The sequence below is a fragment of the Rhinichthys klamathensis genome, unplaced genomic scaffold (genome assembly GCF_029890125.1).
Source record: "Rhinichthys klamathensis goyatoka isolate OS25496 unplaced genomic scaffold, OSU_Roscu_1.1 h1tg000254l_1, whole genome shotgun sequence".
NCBI classification, from domain to species: Eukaryota; Metazoa; Chordata; class Actinopteri; order Cypriniformes; family Leuciscidae; genus Rhinichthys; species Rhinichthys klamathensis.
In genome coordinates this window covers 3,302,514-3,321,585 of record NW_026606776.1, presented here as the reverse complement: position 1 = coordinate 3,321,585, position 19,072 = coordinate 3,302,514, and the positions used below count along the sequence as shown (strand labels likewise).

The 19,072-nt window shown below is 38.8% G+C and overlaps 2 protein-coding genes across 3 annotated transcripts in view; one reads left to right on the top strand and one right to left on the bottom strand.

The window, feature by feature from the left end:
* dnah9l (dynein, axonemal, heavy polypeptide 9 like) overlaps positions 1-5,044 on the top strand; it is a 50,393-nt gene extending 45,349 nt beyond the window's left edge. For both annotated transcript variants that reach the window (XM_056267105.1, XM_056267104.1), the window contains 11 exons: positions 175-323; positions 533-660; positions 747-974; positions 1,284-1,475; positions 1,681-1,800; positions 2,893-3,135; positions 3,217-3,399; positions 3,547-3,662; positions 4,010-4,122; positions 4,359-4,499; positions 4,609-5,044. In XM_056267105.1, the coding sequence (XP_056123080.1) occupies positions 175-323; positions 533-660; positions 747-974; positions 1,284-1,475; positions 1,681-1,800; positions 2,893-3,135; positions 3,217-3,399; positions 3,547-3,662; positions 4,010-4,122; positions 4,359-4,499; positions 4,609-4,856 (1,861 nt within the window). In that variant the 3' untranslated portion in view covers positions 4,857-5,044. The remainder of the gene's footprint in view (positions 1-174; positions 324-532; positions 661-746; positions 975-1,283; positions 1,476-1,680; positions 1,801-2,892; positions 3,136-3,216; positions 3,400-3,546; positions 3,663-4,009; positions 4,123-4,358; positions 4,500-4,608) is intronic.
* A 1,776-nt stretch (positions 5,045-6,820) lies between these two features.
* Positions 6,821-19,072, bottom strand: part of kcnh7 (potassium channel, voltage gated eag related subfamily H, member 7) — an 84,793-nt gene continuing 72,541 nt past the window's right edge. The window contains exons 10-18 of the mRNA XM_056267122.1: positions 17,260-17,459; positions 17,039-17,041; positions 15,838-16,090; positions 13,479-13,684; positions 12,374-12,482; positions 11,752-11,961; positions 9,213-9,357; positions 8,881-9,028; positions 6,821-8,006 (exon numbers count right to left, since the gene is read on the bottom strand). Coding sequence (XP_056123097.1) covers positions 7,725-8,006; positions 8,881-9,028; positions 9,213-9,357; positions 11,752-11,961; positions 12,374-12,482; positions 13,479-13,684; positions 15,838-16,090; positions 17,039-17,041; positions 17,260-17,459 — 1,556 coding nt within the window. The 3' untranslated portion in view covers positions 6,821-7,724. The remainder of the gene's footprint in view (positions 8,007-8,880; positions 9,029-9,212; positions 9,358-11,751; positions 11,962-12,373; positions 12,483-13,478; positions 13,685-15,837; positions 16,091-17,038; positions 17,042-17,259; positions 17,460-19,072) is intronic.

Genomic DNA, 19,072 nt, shown 5'->3' with positions numbered 1-19,072 from the left:
CAATTTTTGGATGGACTAACCTGTTAATCATCACACTAAATAATGTTTTAATATTTAAAAATGCAATCGGTTTAGGGGTGGAGTTAAGATAAGCTTAGTATAAAAACAATAAAAGTCAATGGAAAGTCCCCATCAAGAAAACAAAAACAAATGTGTGTGTGTGTGTGTGTGTAGGAACTTTGTGGAAGAGAAACTAGGTGTGCAGTACACCGAGAGCAGGAAGATGGAGTTTGCACGTTCATTCAAAGAGTGCGGTCCCGCTTCCCCTGTATTCTTCATCCTGTCCCCTGGAGTGGACCCCCTAAAAGATGTCGAGTCCCTGGGTAAAAATTACATACTGGCTCTTCTTTTATCTCATGCATGAATCTTTAACGTTTAGCTTGTCAAAGAGTGTGTGCCATCATTTTGACTGTGGTACTGCATCATGACCCTGCACTGGTTCAGAAAAAACATTAGATTTGAATACGATATGCCTAAAAACTGTTTGAACTGACATTGTGAAGAAAGCCTGTGTATTTCTGTGGATGTTTAGGCAAGAAGCTGGGTTTCACAATAGACCTGGGGAAGCTCCATAATGTGTCTCTGGGCCAGGGCCAGGAATCTGTGGCTGAACTTGCCATGGAAAAGGCCTCTAGAGAGGGCCACTGGGTCATTCTACAGGTGTGTCTTTGTGTACATGATCTGTATACTGTATATTTCTGTTGTTTTATGTATATAGCTTATGCAAATGCATGCATTTCTTCTAGAACATTCACCTGGTGGCAAAGTGGCTGGGAAGTCTTGAGAAGCTTCTCGAATGTTGCTGTGAGAACAGTCACCAAGACTACAGAGTGTTCATGAGTGCAGAACCCTCTCCCACTCCACAGGAACACATCATTCCACAGGGAATTCTGGAAAATTCCATCAAAATCACTAACGAGCCACCCACAGGCATGCTGGCCAACCTACATGCTGCTCTGGACAACTTTGATCAGGTTAAACCAAATGAACTACTCGAGTCGCGATGACATTTCTTTGTTTTTATCATGCTGTGCTGATGGCTCCACCCACAGTGAAATGCTAGTGGTTCAAAATCCTGCTTAAATAGCCTGTCAAAACATATTTAATGTTTAATATACAGCTGTGACGGACAAAGGAACACAATTTTGTATGGCTTCAGACTTGTCAAGGATGAGATGTAACACAAAATCTTTGCTCGTGTATCATTAAGTCAAATGAGAACATTGCGTTACATGAACTCGTTTGGTAACTTGCATGCTCATTTGTTTGTGTTGTGAATGCAGGACATTCTGGACCAGTGTTCCCGTGAGCAGGAGTTTAAGACCATCCTGTTCTCGCTGTGTTATTTTCACGCTTGTGTGGCTGAAAGGAGGAAATTTGGGCCACAGGGCTGGAACAGGAAGTACCCTTTTAACACAGGGGATCTCACCATATCAGTGAATGTGCTCTACAACTACCTAGAAGCCAACTCACAGGTGTGTAATTAACAGAAAACCAAATCCTTCATTCAAATCTCCATAGGCCTCACTAGAAACATTGGGATCTACAAATTTAACCTTAATGTATTCATTTCATGTGTTCGTAACTGATATAAACATGGAAATCATTTTGGAAGAGCTACTAATTCTACTGATATGGTGAGAGAGTGTGTATGTACAGTACTGAGCCTGTGTTGCACAGGTACCATGGGAAGACCTTCGGTACCTGTTTGGTGAGATCATGTATGGAGGTCACATTACTGATGACTGGGACAGGAGACTGTGCAGAACTTACCTGGAAGAATACATGCAACCTAATCAGGTGTACACACACACACACACACACACACACACACACACACTGAATGACTACACAAACACTCAACAAAGTGTACCAAGACTGTGGTAAAATACGGTCAGCATGGTGATATTTTATTTGATTGATCAGTCCAGAAGATTTATCAGCTGATGTGGGATATTTAGTTGTGGACTTGATCCTCTTAATTTAAGATTTAGATTAAACTAGTGCTAGATAATAGCAAAAATATTATTACCGGTATAAAGAATCATCATTTAAATACATTTACAAAAGATTATTATGTGCAATATAAAAGATAGATAAACAATGTTGTGATGCTTCAATCCACTTCTAGCATTTAAAATGATTGATCTAGGTTTTTAGTGGGGATGTAATATATATTGATACCAAATCGGTTATTGGCCATTATTATTATTAATGTCTGTATTTTTCAAAATTGAAAAATATACGTTCATATGCATTTGCCATATTTGTACATTTAGCTGTTGTCCAATGGTCATTTAAAATGAATCTTTTAAAACACTACTTATTTAACAGGTAAATGTAAATTTTAGCAAACCTCAAAAATAATATCCATTACCTTTAGCATTTTAAATTATTTTTAGTGTTGTATTTTAAATGTATTTAGACAAAATAGTAATGAATTGGTAACACTTTAACTAATATTAACTAATGGGAGCTTATTGTAATGCATTAAGTAACAATGAGCAAATTTATTTCTGTATTTATAAATCTTCATTAATAAAAATACATCTGTTCATTTGTTAGTCCATGTCAGCTCAGGTCCATTAAACAATATTAACAGATACAACTTTTGGTTCTACTAATGTATTTTTAAATGTTGAAAATAACATGAACTATGAAAAATACTTCTAAAGCATGTATCAGCGTTAGCTCATGTTAACTAATGTAGTTAACTAATGTTAACACATGGAACCTTATTGTAAAGTATTACTATTGAATTTTATTATCTTCCATTTATTGGCCAAAACATGAAAATAAGAATCGGTTTATCTGTATTGGATGATCCCAATTATTTTTGCTCTTGATAAATATTTCGTCTCACAAACACAAACTAACTCATTGTACTTTCAGTTTGACAGGAAGTTGTCACTGGCCCCAGGATTGGTTGTGCCTTCTAACTTGGATTACCAAGGCTATCATGCGTACATAGATGAGATGCTTCCCCACGAAAGCCCAGTGCATTATGGGCTTCATCCAAACGCTGAGATTGAGTTTCTTACAGTGACGTCAGACGGCCTCTTCCACACTCTTCTGGAGCTGCAGTACAGAGACTCCACCATGGGTGAAGGAGCCTCACAGACCACCGAAGAGAAGGTCTGGCTCTGAGCTTTTGAAAGATCATTGGTTGTGGTGACGGATAGCTTTCTACAAAGGTTTAAGCCATTGCTGTTTCAGGTGAAGACAATCTTGGATGACATCCTGGAGAAGCTACCAGAAGAGTACAACATGTCTGACATCACGTCCAAAACAGCCGAGCGCTCGCCCTACATTCTGGTGTGTTTCCAGGAGTGTGAGCGTATGAACACGCTCCTCAATGAAATCAGACGCTCGCTCAAAGAGCTGGACCTGGGGCTGAAGGTGTGCTGTTATTGGAATTGTCTTCTGTGCCAGTTTATTATCGATTGATTTCAGATTAATGAACTCTGCTTGGTCACAGTCTCTTTACGCACATGCTTGTGAGGCCAGGCTTTTGACTATTAGCGTAAACCTTATTTTCTCTGGCAGGGAGAGCTGGCAATTTCATCCGAGATGGAGCAGATACAGACAGCTCTGTTTTTTGATAATGTTCCTGATACCTGGACCAGACTGGCCTACCCCTCTATATACAGCCTCGGACAGTGGTAAGCAGAATCATTGATATATACTATTATAGTTTTTTTTAATTTGATTTATTTTTATATTTTCTGTTCTCATTTTAAAGTTTTAGTCAATTTGTTGTGTGCTTATTTTCTTTTTAGTTTAAGTTGAGGTACTAAAAAAAGTTCAAGAGAAGTGTTGTCTTGGCAATTAGCTGAAATAAAATATTATTAGGATATTATGAGAGTTTATATGTTGTATTGTAGGTTTTATGTAGATATTATATTTTAGCTGGGCAACTCACTAAGTTTTGGAACTATATAACCGTTGTACTGTTTTATGATACCAATCTGTATATGTGATGTCTCTCTGTGTGTGTGTGTCCAATCAGGTACAATGACGTGTTACTGCGCTGTAGAGAGTTAGACAGTTGGACTCATGATCTCTCTCTGCCTAGTGTGGTCTGGATCTCTGGTTTATTTAACCCTCAGTCGTTTCTAACAGGTGCAGTAAATTAATCTAACAGGTTCTTTGATTAATAGAAAGTTTAAAAAAAATAGCATTTATATGAAATAGAAATCTTGTGTAACATTTGTTTCTTTACTGTCACTTTAGATCAATTTAATGACATTTCTTCCAACACCCCCCACCCCAAACTTTTGAACAGTTTCAAGACATTTCCTTCAGAGGACCTATATACATTCATTCATTTGCATCACACACACTTTATGTCTTTGAAGCTGTGATGCAGAGTTTGGCACGCAAGAACGAATGGCCGCTGGACAAGATGAATTTGACGGTGGATGTGACCAAGAAGTTCAAAGAGGAGTTTAACCAGCCGGCCAGAGAGGGAGCCTACATCTATGGCCTTTACATGGAGGGTCTGTATCATCTAAATCTAAATACGACAGTTTTAGCCAATCACTGAGGATTCTGACTGACTGATGGAAAATGCTCATTTGATTCTAAAGTCCGTGTTTGTGACTGCAGGTGCACGCTGGGATATTCAGGGTGGGACAATCGCAGAAGCACGCCTGAAAGAACTGACTCCCAGCATGCCTGTTATAGCTGTTCGAGCCATCCCGAACGACCGCCAGGAGACGCGCAATACCTACGAATGCCCCGTCTATAAAACCAAACTACGTGCCAACACGTATATCTGGACCTTCAGCCTTAAGACCAGAGAGAGGCCAGCAAAATGGGTTCTTGCAGGGGTCGCTCTGCTGCTTAGTGTGTGATGCTGGGAAACACAGGAAAGGACATTCATTTATTTTAACAAGAAAAGCTTCTTGTAGGTAAAAACGTCACCTGGTCTTTCTTACTCTACAGTGTGCATTAGTTGGACAAACTTTAAACTGGTTTTAGCCTGATTTGAGCTATAAAAGCAAAATATATTATATTGTTGTCATTTCAGTGGTGATTTACATACAGTGGGATGCAAACCTCCAAGACTTACTATATATAAACCTTTTTAGTATTTTGAAAAAATGGAATCAAAGTTATGATGTATATGAATTTGAAATATGAAACAATTTTTTGTTAGTAAATTAATCATGCAAAACAGGAGAAATTTAATAGTGGTCTCATACTTTTGGACCCCACTGTACTGTATGTTATTAACATTTAGATTTGGCAGTCGTTTTTTTTCCGCCGATTATTTCGAAGCTGTGTACCGTCTCTGGAAAGTTACCAAGATGGCCACAGCATGAACAGACTCGCTTCAAAAGGATTTCGCAAATGGAAGTGCATACAAAGCGTCTCGTTTAGGTTTTCCACAGGTTCTTAGAGCAATAAAGTGCTTTTTCCATAAATAATCTTGTGCAACATTGTAAATTAAGCATTCTGTCCTTTATTAATTTACAGAGTTGTGCGTTAACTCTTGTAATATTCACAATATACAGCATAAATATAATACATACCAATATACCCAAGGAAGAAAACATTCTAACCTGCTGTTATGTGTTGCATTGTATAAAATACAGTGTCAAACATTTAAAAAAAATGCATAAAAACAATTTTGTGAACAGCACTAGTTTTAAAAAGTGACACTGTACAAGATGTTTAAAGAGTTTGTGCAAAAGATCGCAATAACATCGTATCCTTCTCTCGCTCTCTTCCCGCACTGGCACGTGTCCTGGCCTCGTCTCAGAAACACCCCTACGGCAAACCCACTCCGGCCAACTTACTAAAACACGAGACATGACTTGGACCATCTCACAGGAAACTGTTAGGTCAGTGCATGCCGTGATCACAGCGGTCACACGAGCCAGTGATGATGACGGCCAACCACATATCTGTGTGATGAAAGATGAGGATTTAGAACCTCTTTCGCATACACTGATATGTCATGATGCTCCGCCTCCAGATTTCAGCCAACCAATCAGATTCATTAATTCATGCAGAAGCTCTAAATCTGGTGGCCATATGAGCAAATTACTAAACATGCATACATTTTTCTGCTTTTTTGTTTGTTTTAGCGGACACTAGGAAGACAGTGTGCTTCAATGCATCTCATTAAATGTGGATTAAGTGATTACTTCTACTAACTAACTTTGGTTAAACATGCAGTCCTCCTACACATGAACTCGCTGTCATGTTACACTGCAAGACTAAAAGTGTGTGTTTAAGTAGATCTATCTTCTGGAAGGCCAGGGATGACTGCTGCTACAAAAGCTAGTGTTTTCTCCTGCAGATCGCGTTATCCAGATATATTTCTACAGATAAAAATTAAACTACAACACTGCTACAGCTTTAGAATGTAAGAACCTTCTAAAATGAATCCGTAAACTGCATAAAGAAATGAGGGACAAAAAGCACAAAAGGGCTTTCCACAGGGCCAGTTTTAACCCTGGGTTAAGCAATTGTATTAGCACTGCATTTAACCATGGGAAATTAAGTGTTAACCTTGCTTTAAGAGTGCTAGAATCCAAAGGCGAGATTTTTTAGCAACAGATTTAACTAATCGTAAACTGCCTCAGTGCTTACCTTATTAAATATTCATAAGCTTTTCTCAAACTGCAACAGCAAACGCGTTAACTGGAGCGGACAAAACAAAACAAAAACTGGAGCGGACAACCAGAGCGGATCTATGTGGCGACATTTCCTCAGATGACAAGCAGTTATTAAAACGGCTTGTGAGCTGCATTTGTCAATGCCTAGCTATGGGGTAAATGAGATTGATGGCAAATAAGATTTCCCCAGGATTAAGAATGACCCCTCTGTTTCTGGGGAGATACAGCACTCATCTGTGGTTTGAATTACCCACCATGAGGGCCAAAGAATGGTCACACTCACTTGGACCAAAAAAGTTTTGTCAAATTCAATACTGAGACTGACATGATGTTGCAATACTGACAATGCTAAAATGTTGAGTTAGCTCTGAAGGGGCAGTGTGTCGTTGTTAAATGTAACGGTGCAGTGAAAATCTGATATGGGTAGAATAATGTGATATTTTGAGATGATGACAACAGTTTTCATGATGAGGCTTTGCTTTGCAGAGTTCAGTTCAAGTAAAGATTCTTCCTGAATACCAGGAAATTCATAGTTAAATGCATGTAAATCTCAAATAGGTAATGTAAGAACAACAAACAAAAAAAACGAGCTCACGTCATCAATTTAACAATGCAAGTGTTTTTCAAGAAACATGCAAAAAAATAAATAAACACTGCATTTGTATACCCCTAGCATGCATCTTTCTTTCATTAACATGGTTGTATGTCCAGTATGTTACTTCCTGAACAGCGCTCTATTTATGTATTTACAAAATGAACAACCTTCAAACTGATACATTCTGCATTAATGCATCTGCTCAACTGCTTTGTTTTCAGCTACAGCATTTTTAAGGTAACTATTAGGGACATGGAAAAGGTTGTTTTAAGTTCTTTGCATACGACTCTTCGGTTTGGTGTTCTCTACCCTGAGTCTAGCTGTAGAAGGGAGGAGGCTGAGCTTACTGTAGTGTTTGTTCTCTCTATGCATAGTTACATGAAAGCATACAGGAGTGAGATTCGTCTATAAGGCATTCTTCTTCACAATTCAGCTTATTAGAACTCAACCTAGTTGTTATTGGACTCTGCTTCATTACCATCAAAACCTTTGACCTTATGTTACTGCCCTGGAAGCCCAGGATCAGAGGAGGGCCTGCGGAGACCCGGCGTCAATCCGCCTCCGGGTGACGAATCTGGGAGAGACGCTTGCCTGGCTGACATCTGGAAAGATCTTGGCTGCTGTGATGCAGAGAGCTCATTTTCCAATGGTTTCAGTCCCAGGCCCGCCTCCCACTCTGGGTCTGTCACCAATGTAGTCGCCGTGCTGACATCAGAGGTCATCTCCATGGTAACGGCAGGCGTGGAGTCTTTGGCTTTGCAGAGTCCTGATCTAGAGAACGCCTACAAAGAAGACAACACATTAAACGCTGCCGTTTCTGCCGTTCGAATGCAGTATGCTACTGCAAATTCAACCGAAATCAACTGCAATCTCTTCCTTTTCTCCTCCAGCTATGAACAAATACAAAAAAGCCTGGCCAACATAGCCTCCAAAAGCACAGACATAAAATATTTTTATTTTTTTATTTTGTCAAAATTAAAATATTAATTACAATTAGAAAATGTAAAAGAAATTTTTAATACAATTTTTATTTATCATATGTTGTCATATTTATTTTGTTATAATTATCTATTTTGTACAGTCATAGTTTTGTTGTAATATCCACCTTATTTTTCACGTAGGAGAAAATGCGGTAATTTGTAAATTGAATGTGTCTGGCTTCCGGTGTCTTCTGCTTCCGGTTATTTTTAGCTGTACAAAACATCTCATTATGCTGCCTGATATTGCAAACTGGTATTTCTTACCAAATTACTTTCATGTACTGTAATTATAAACACATTGGTTTGTAGCGTTTACTGCTTATTCTTCTAGATATTTACCTATAGCGGCTAAAGAACCGCAAGTCTTGCGCATTCACTGAAAACACCTTACTTCCACTTTTTTACAGTGTGAATTGTATTAAACCCAGTTTGGGTCAGTTTGACCTGCAAACATCATAATTCTTAATTATAATATAGTATATGGAACCCATAACAATGAAAAAAAAGACGACATGCAAACATGTAAGGAAATGTCCCCAGATTTCATTTTAGAAATCTGGTCACCTTGCTGTAAGTGTGTTTTCAGTGATTGCAAAGCAGTTCATAAGTGTACTCTGAGTGTATAACGTGCTGTATCCACGTTAGCTTTCCATTGTGAATATAGCCTGTGTGTTACCTGTGTCTGCATGGCGGTGACAGGCTGCACGGGTTTGTGGTATTCTGGGCTGACGGCCACAGTGCTGTACGCTGGAGGTCCCAGAGCGCTCTGCCTCTGGAGCAACTGTAAAATAGCCTGGATGTCTGAAGTCATCTGCGCTTCCAGCCTACACAAACACACACAGACATATTGATGCAAACGTGCAATACCGTCTGTGACCAGCAGATGGTGGTAGGCACCATTCTATCAATAGCACAAAATGTTCTGGATGTTTAAGTTGATGTCTCAACTCGTTTTCTCTTAATTTACTCTTTCATGTGACCTACTTTACCTCCATTTCTCTCTCTCACCTGTTCAGGTGTTCCTGTAGTAGATCCAGTCTTTGCTCCATTTCACCGAATGTGAGGTCACTTTCAGAATCGTCTCCTCCTTCTCTGTCCCGAGATTTCGCTGAGTCATCTGCATTCCCACAAGGCCATTCTTCAACACGCACATCTAGAGAAACACAAGTCCCAGTGCAATTAATCACAAACACACACACACAAACATGCCAGATGCACACAAACTTAATGCATCATGCACACATATGTAAGATCAATCGTGCTCGTATGTCAATTCTACTACATACACACACACAGAGCAGAGAGAGATTACATACACACTGTAATAAAACATACGGCACTCCGACAAGATAAATTATACATCACACACACACATACACATACACAGACACGTACGTCATTAATAATCTCCACACTGCACCAGTGTCCCCTAATATAACAGCCGCAATACCCAGAAGCCAAAAGAATGTGTTTGCCTCAAGATATTACACCAAGCTCAGTCTAATCATGAGCTCTAGGGCCGTTTTGTAATATTTAGAGAGCAGGAAATAAAATGAGAGGAGAATAGAGAGGAAAGCTCCCTGGCTGTGTAATTATTTCAGCAGTCATTAGCTGTGTCCCAATTCAGAGGCTGCATCCTCCAAAGGACTCGGACTCAAAGGCCACGCCTTCCAAGGCCGCGAAGGTCAGACCGAGTGTTGTAAAATGGGATGGATGGTTATGGTCGCCTAGCAACTGTGACAGCTGCCGTTGATGAGCGGTTTTATGAAAGTTACATTCAACGGTCTGAAAACAAAACAGGGTCCAAAACCTGTCTAAATATTTTCACAGTGGTCCATTTCTGTAGATAATAAAGAGTATAAAATATATAAATCGCATCTTCGTAAGATTTAAGTCAACATTTAAACTGCTTTAATGTTTATATTTGTATCATTAGATATTCGTTAAGGTAAAACCCAATACTTAGATTAAAAAATGTAATCCGGCAATCTCTCTGAAAAAAGTAAACATAAACATAAACGTAAACATAAACATAAATCAAATTAATACACATATTTCATATATTTTCATTTTCGCGCTACACCGTTTTCTCTTGCCTGTCGACATTAGGGAAAAAAAAACAGATCTACGTTATCAAATATCTTGCTCATAATACTCTTAAAAAACAGCTTTTAGACTCTGTGGAGATGCCACTCAATATTTATCTTTTTTGTTTGTTTGTTCTCGTGATTCAGAAGATTTTGCGGATTAGCAAAAGAAACAGGATTTCTAGACACAGAAAACAACGTGCTGTTCTTGCTACGCTAGCGAGACGTCGTCACATTGTAAGTTAAAGATGATGATGCTGATAGGTCTTTTACGATCAGCGCAATGCGTGATGTTATGTAGGGCTTGGGTTAGTGACCATCGGTTGTACACTACTTTTCAAAATGCATTCTGGGATACATTGAGTGGACTATATAGGGTATAATAATCATCACTATACATTCGGACAGCACTACAAAATGGCGAGCTCACTATATAGTCCACTATATAGTAGTGAGTAGTGGGAGATTTCGGACACAGCCTGTGAACCCATGAATCATGCGGATTCACTAAGATCGCCCCCTAGCGACAAACCATTGAATAATTGCCTATGGGGTTTACCTGACCTCTGATCAGTTTGATCCATTTGTACACGTTTTAATTAGACATTAGTATAACTAAAAAGGAATAATAGTAGTTAATAGTCTCTTATTGGCCTGTTAAACAAAACGAGCCCTGAAAATGGATAAAATAACACATATTACATATAAATTAGATGATTAGTCAATTGCATTTGATACAATGTACTTTCAATAAAACATTTGCAGTGGGTTTGTAAAAGGTGTGGGTTTGTTTATGAACGTTTGGTCCGAGTTTTTGTTGCATTTCCTCTGTTCTGACCAGTAGGGGTCACCAGTGTGTGGTGTTTCGACCGCTTCGAAAGAGTTCGAATCAATTGGTTCAAATTGGCCTTGAAAAGCTTAATTTTTCCCATCACTAGCGAAGGATCCATCTGTTGTATCCTTCATTTCACGGGAAACGAAGGACGCATTTAGAGGCCGCATTTGAATGAGCCTTCGAATCGAGACAGCCTTCGCCGCACGCGGTGAGGCAATTGGCCTTTGAAGGATGCAGCTATTGCTCACACATTACAAAAGCTCTTCTTTACACTACAGTGTGTCAGTAAAACTGCACTACTTGTTTGAGTCATTGTTTTCTTCAAGTTATTTATGAATTCAATTTATGTACTCAGTCTTACGGTCCAAATTTTTGCCAATACTTTCTATAGTGCTGGTGTATACAATGTATTATTTATATAGGCTTCATAAAAAAGGGTTGTTAATATACTTACAGCATTCATCATTTTTTATATTCTATTTATATTGTAACTGTTTACAATGAATAGATGAATTTCAATTTGTATTACAGAGCATTATAAACATCTTGATACAGTATGCTTCCAACCACTTTTTTTTTTACAGTATGACACCCTTATGAATGAGTACATTAATGTATGTTATACCTTTATGAAACAGATTGTTTTCAACACAATCTTTACTGTATGTGTCATGGATGGTGTTCAGGTTGTAAGGAAGGGATTGACCCAAACTCAAAGGCCTCGCTGTCACTTCCTCACCCTCCTCTTCCTCCTCCTCCTCCCTTCCCGGGAACGTGTGAACCTCTCGATCTCTTCCCCTTTCCTGGTCTGTCCCGCTCGGTCTGCTCGGAGAACCTGAAAGAACACAACATCCTCACAGAATTACACACACATGGTTCTCACGGTCACTCTCCAGATTGCACCTTGAACAAAGAAAAAAGAGAGTGTGCCAGGAAGAGAGAAAGAGTGAGAGATTTGGCTGGGATAAATAATCCAAACAGCAGGTTATGCAGGGACGGGGGGATAAAACAGCTCTTGACCGTTCAGGTAAAATCTGTCACGTTGCAACCACACAATAAACATCTGTCTGTGGCCAACAATCACCATGGAAACAGCTTGAAACCCAGCAGGAGAGAAAAGAGATGGGTGGAAAGAGGAGGGGAGGCAACGGGGGAAGGGAAACAAAGGAGGAACCGAAAAAAGGAGAGAACAATGGAGGAGAGGAAGACAGAAAAATGTGAGCAGAACATGAGGAGAAGGTCCTGACCTGAGGAGTGGTTCCTCTTAAAGCAGGGTTTAGTCTTGACGTCAGGGTCTTCAGTGTCTGAGTCACTCATTGCCGTGTAAACGTTCCTCTGAAGAGCTGTGGTGGCGCCCTGCCACACAAAAGAAATGACAGCACATTCGGAAAAGCATTAAACGGCATTTAACTTTATTTACTGCAGCAACATTAGTATGGGAAAAACAGACTGGCTTTCCCCTGAGGAACCCAAAAGTTTTCTGAATTTTTTTTTCTTTTCTTTTCTGATGGACTATTCTTTAAATATAATGACAGTGAATGGAGACTGGGGCAGTCTAACTGCAAAATGACAGAAAAGTGCATCATAAAAGTAATTAATAAAACTCATGCCAAGAGGAACAGACCAAAACTGAAGTCATTATTCACTGAAAATCAACTCAATGGCTCAAGGAAAAGGATGATTATTAGACTTGGCTTTTCCTGACTTTTCCTGACTCCATGACTTTTCCTGCTCATTATTTACTTGATAAGGATATCTTGATAAGATTTTTTTTTTTTACATAGATTTCATTAATTTACATTTTCTTATTTTAAGTTATCTTTTATCTCGTCCTTTTTAAATCTTGGAAGCTCCAGTATCAATTTAAGGCTTCTATTTGTAAATGTTTAAGTAAACTATTATGAAGGACTACAGTATCTTCACATGTGAAAACTACTGGCCTAATTCATACTGACATTTAAATGATCCAAGTTGCTGAATATTAATTGAATACTGTTCAGTTTTTTTCATCAGACATTTTTATTTCTGTAGCATTATTCTACACTACAATTGACCATTATCTCTTCATCTTTAATTTCTTCACCTTCACCCCAATGTTTGTCTTTTTCACTGTACACCCAAAACTACAGTAATATTACACATCTATGATTAATAAAGTTTTATAAATATTTTATTAATGTGCTCATTACTGTGATTTCTGAAGATGTTTTACTTAGTTTCCATAAAGGGTCCGGGAGGGTAGACTAGACTGCGGAGGGAGTTTTATATAGTGAAAGTTAGTGTATTTTTGCATAGTACATTCATCTTTTTATTCTAAAACTGTAAGTACATAGTAATAGCTTGCTGCTTTACCTTGGTGTTCTCATCGCGCAGGTTGAAGGTGAGCTCCAGATTGGACAGGAAGTAGTCAGAGAATTCAGGATACATGTCCAGAACCTCCAGAAGATCCTCTCTGTGGATGGTGTGCAGGTCGCAGTAGCTCAGCGCTCGAACATCTGCGTTGGCTTTCCCCGGCTTGGCGTACAGATGAATCATCTCTCCAAAAATATCATTCTTACCTGAGAGGTGGGCGTACAGTGATCAGAGGACAAGAGAGGGAAGAGAAGATTTGAAAGCAATGAAAAATGAAGGAAATGGACAAAGAGTGAGAAGGGGAAAGCAAGTTTCCATATTAGAGTGTGTGATTGTATGTAGGCAAAATTTCACAGTCAAAAAGTCTCTTGTCTACAGTAGTAGCGATGTATGAAGCACAGTTCACACAGAAGTCACTTTCAAACCACGTAGCAAAATCTGAACGGGGAAATCTTTCGCCTTCATGCTAAATTTCTGATCGCTTGGAGGATTCCCGTTGAAATAACTTGATTTCGCCTGCGAAATTTCGACCAGCAACTGTAAATATTACGGCACCTTCTAACTTGATCCTTACTACATACTGAATACAATATGAATTTTCTCAGACACACCCTTCCATCAATGAAATTTGACACCTCTTAAGAGATAAAGTCAGAATTGCAAGATTTTGAGAAAGTAATCTAAATTGCGAGATCTTTTTTTTTGTTGCAATGAACTTTTTTGTTCCGTGCCAGAAATAGGCTTCCATTGATTGCAAACGCACAATTTGGGTAAAATGTAACTTGAAAAACTGATGTGAGCACATATTTCTGAAAGCCCCTGCAAGCTTCTTGAGGACGTGTGACAAAAGAAAAGTCAAGGCCTGACAGCACATTTCTGCAGTGATACATATCAAAGGTCAGACCTGACAAACAAACGACAGCCACCTGGGCAGCGGCCACCTGCCATCGTATCTAAATCCGGCTCAGGGTCGTGGCTAAAGCCATTGGTGCTGTATATTGCACATTAAGTATTTGAGGTGAGGCTATAAGCAATATAATCTTTGAATAACAGAGGCCAGGCCAGAGCCAGAATTAGTGTACAGTGATTAAGTGTCCATCTGCAACACTTTCGTAAGACAATAAATTCTTACTGAGGTAGTGATTCTTCAACTGAGACCTAAGAATACAGTACATATGAAGCAGGAGGTAGCTTCTCTCTTTCTGCTGAGTTGCGCGAGTATGTTAGTGTGTGTCTCTTTTTCTTCCCCTGGCCTTATTCTGTTAAAGCCAGATTGCGTAGGAAGAGGGATGGACCATTTAAATTCGGCTTACCCTGCTCCACCTGCCCGCTGCAACGATGTGACTGGAGACTCTAAGCATGTGAGCGCGAGTTTATTAATGTGCCTGTAAATAATGAAACTAGCGTTGTCACTGGGCTCTCCGTCACACTAAGTGACACTTCGCAAATCTAATGAACAAGGGAAACATGTACCACACTGCTGCCAATCTCATTCCCGCATCTTCTTATTTAATTACAACCTTTCTCTCTCTTGTTCTCTCATTTTCCCTCAGCTTTCCTCTATTTCAGTCTCTCTCCATCTATAAAAACATGATGAGCTCATCACAGGAGAGATATCCTTGAATGAAGGACAGCACTTTTTTCATTAAGTCTTTATTACCTTGTGAGCCTCTGAGCTGTTTATATTAAATTTAGATGAGTGTGCAAGTGCCATATAGTAAGCCACCCAATTTCCACAGCATTCCAGTAATCTGCTATTTGTACATTGATACTGTACTATACAGTGTGTGTGTGTGTGTGTGTTTGTTTGTTTATATATATATATATATATATATATATATATAATATCCAAATAGCAGATTACTTTCATTACTTCCATTTTTAGAAGGCCAGCCTTTTAGATGTGAAGTTAGCAGCATTTGTAAAGCATTTAACTTCCATAAGGCAAAATGTTCAACTGGAAGTAGGACGAGACATATTTTTGTCCTTTTTGGATTTGACTGGAGGGTGATAGATGGTAGACTATGATCTACTACTTTTTTTCTTCTTGTGCAGCCTTGGTTCCAGCAAAAAAAGTAATTTCAGAGAGGTTTTGATGAAAGATTATGCAAACATTTTTAGAACAATATGAACCAAGGTATTATGTGGAGGAAAAGCATAATGGTTAAAAAGATCTGGCCCGGCAACAAAAAGGACAACAGGTTTGACCCTTACGAGGGCTGATTGTGACACCGTGTGAAAGTCATGGAACAAACTCCGTTTTAAATATAGATTCTAAGTTAGTGAATGAAGTTTTGGTGGTTTAACTAGCAGGTTTACAGGCTTACAGTGAAGGTTTGTTTAATTGTTTATTGCTCACCCAGGATAGCCACCACTATGTCGTCTCTCAGAATCTCGATGGAGCCCCTGGCGAGAAAGTAGAGGGCTGTGATAACGTCCCCACAATGCACCAGCGTGTCACCTGGTGGGGCATGGGTGGTCTTAAAGCGCATTGCCAGTGCCCGAAGGCATCCTTTGGTCGCTCCGCTGAACGCCTTGCAACTCTGGAGCAAACTTGTATTCAGATGAAGACAGATATCAGCCTGCAGGCACTCTGGAAAGCCCTTCAGTACCTGCAGAGAGGGGAAGAGAGAGAAAAGGACAGAAAGAGTGTTCTCCATGAGAAGGAGGGCAGAATGATTGCCGGTTTTTAAGAGCTTTGCGTTACAGCTCAGATAATACAATGCTAATATAGCCCTGTCTCCCTCAACTGCAAATACATAAAAGATGAAGCAAAGTATGAATACATCTGGGGCCCTTTGTTTCTGCTGCATTGCATTGTTTTAGCCTTTAATTTGCTCTTGCTTCATCAAAAATTATATATGGCACATTAAGCAGAGGAAAATGCAACTGCCACTTACGTTTTCTCCCAATTTTTCTGATTCATCTATAAAACACTGTTTCTTGTTTAGAATTGGATTTGGGATGTCAGCCAGGGAACAACAATGACTGTCATGGAAATATATTAATCTGCATTTTTCTCTTTATTTGAAAGGGGACAGTGTACATTAATAAACATTAAAACAATGTAAATGTACCCGAGTTAGCTCAAAAGTGCTAATTTTCATCGGTAGTCCCCCAGCCAGGTGTAAAAAAGGCAGCCTGCTTTTTTCAGCCTGCAGTAACTATCTATCTGACTGACTAACTAAATCTGATGCCTAACAAAACAGGAAATGTCAATATGACCTAGGTCCATCAAAGTGAAACTTAATTGAAGGAAATTAACTGAAATATAAATGCCTGTGTGCAGGATGAGTCACAGTACCCATAGCCATTAGCTTTGAGAATAGAGTTTTTGATTTAACATCAGTCATTAAATGGACCAAACTTTAATTACTTTGATTGGCTATAACATTGAGACTACCCTTACCTCATAAAACGGTATACATATAACCAACACTGCTCAAGGTTATACAGTTTAAAATCAACTGTATGCTTCTATAAAATATACAGTCAATATGGAAACATTTAAGATAAAATGACTGCAGCTTTTTTGATAAAAAGCAAACATTACTCTATACCTCCTGCTCACCAGGGTGTTGAAGTCAGTCCGTTTGAGTGCGTATAAGAAAGAGAATGCATATCAGATCACTGCGTAGACACATGAACACATTTGACATTAATACTGTGTGATTGAGATACATGTTATAAACACTAGATAGCGAACACAGTGACATCAATGCATGTATTCATTCAATGACAGTAATTCATATTTAGTGGGGGAAAAAAGCCTGGCTCGTACCATGTTCATGTCGATGCCATTGGTGTAAGTCCACGCATGTTGGAAGTACTCCTCTAATCTTTGTCTCAGCGGGTTCGGGATCTGGTGAAAGCGAATGAATTCCTTGACCCGAAGCATCTGCAGATGGTACCGAGCTGTTCCAGAGTACAGTCGCTGAATTATAGCAGACACATTCCCAAAGATACTAGCATACATCAGAGCTAGAATACAAAGGGAGGAGGCAAAGGTCAGGACTCAAGTCATTTATAAAAGTCATGTTAAGATTATTCTTTTTTCAATGTTTTTGAAAGTCTCTTATGCTCACCAAGGCATTTATTTGATCAAATCATTTATACATGAAAACTAATATTGTGAAACATTATCACAATTTAAAATGACTGTTTTCTATGTTTAATATACTTTCAAATGCAATCTACTCCTGTGACAATTCCTGTGATACCTTAAGTAATCATTCTGATGTGCTAAAGTAAATAAGTTTTTTGTTATTTTCAATGTTGAAAACAGTTCTGCTGCTTAATATTTTTGTGTAAACCATGATACATTTTTTTAAAGGATTCTTTGATGAATAGACATTTCAAATGAAAAACATTTGTTGGAAATAGAAGTTTAAAAAAAATTGTAAAAATATTTCATTAAGACATTATATCATTTAAAATAACTTCTTTCTATTTGAATATATTTTAAAATGCAGTTTATTCCTGTGTTGGCAAAGCTGAATTTTCAGCATCATTACTCTAGTCTTCAGTGTCACATGATCAGAAATCATCTCATTAAATTGATCAAAAGTGACTATCAAAGAATACTGCAAAAATACACCGTTTTCAACATTGATATTAACAATAAATGTTTCTTGAGCAGCAAATCAGCATATTAGAATGATTTCTGAAGGATCATGTGACACTGAAGACTGGAGTAATGATGCTGAACATTCAAATTTGGCAACACTGGACTAAATTGCATTTTTAAATATGTGACCCGTGCTGGCAAAACGAGTTGCAATGAGCAAATTTTCACATTCTCTAATAAAAAAACCTTCAAAATGATGCATGATTTGTTGGAATCAGACAAAAAAAAAAGACTGAGCTGTAGCTAGTCGACAGAGTCAGCAAAGTCAATTTTGAGAAAATCGAGTTAAAGTTTTCTGTGGGTTCCAAAACAAAATCACCTAGCAACCATACCTTAAAATCCCTGGGAATAACACAAAATTTGGCAGACACCAAGTCAAAAAATTTTTTTTTTCACGATACCACAATTGTTTGATTAACATTAATGAAACAATCAGCCTATATATAAGACCTACTGTACAGCACTGATCTGATATAATGATAGCAAAGTGGTCAGCAAAGAAATCTGTAGTAGAGGCAAAGGCTGCCCTTCAAATTAGGGATATCGTGGGACAGGTACAGCATGGAAGTGGGGGTTTTGGGCTCAGTTTAGCTCCTCCTAAATGGCACAAGGCAGGCCCAGCTCAAAGGAGGAAGCTGGTAGTCAACGAGGTGCGACAGCAGGAGGAGAGGATGAGGTGTATAAAGGCCATTTCACAGGCCAAGCAGGGAGAGTGGATGAGATGGGAGAGTGTGGAACAAAGTAAGATGGGCTGGCAAGACCTTTGGTCAATGGAAGAGAGTAGGATCAGTTTCCTTATTAGGTCAACATATGATGTTCTCCCATCACCGCAGAACCTAAACCTCTGGGTAGGAGAGGATCCCTCTTGTCCTTTGTGTTCATCACCTGCCACATTAAGGCACATTTTGACAGGATGTAAGGTGGCTCTTAGCCAAGGTCGGTTTACTTGGCGCCATGACCAAGTACT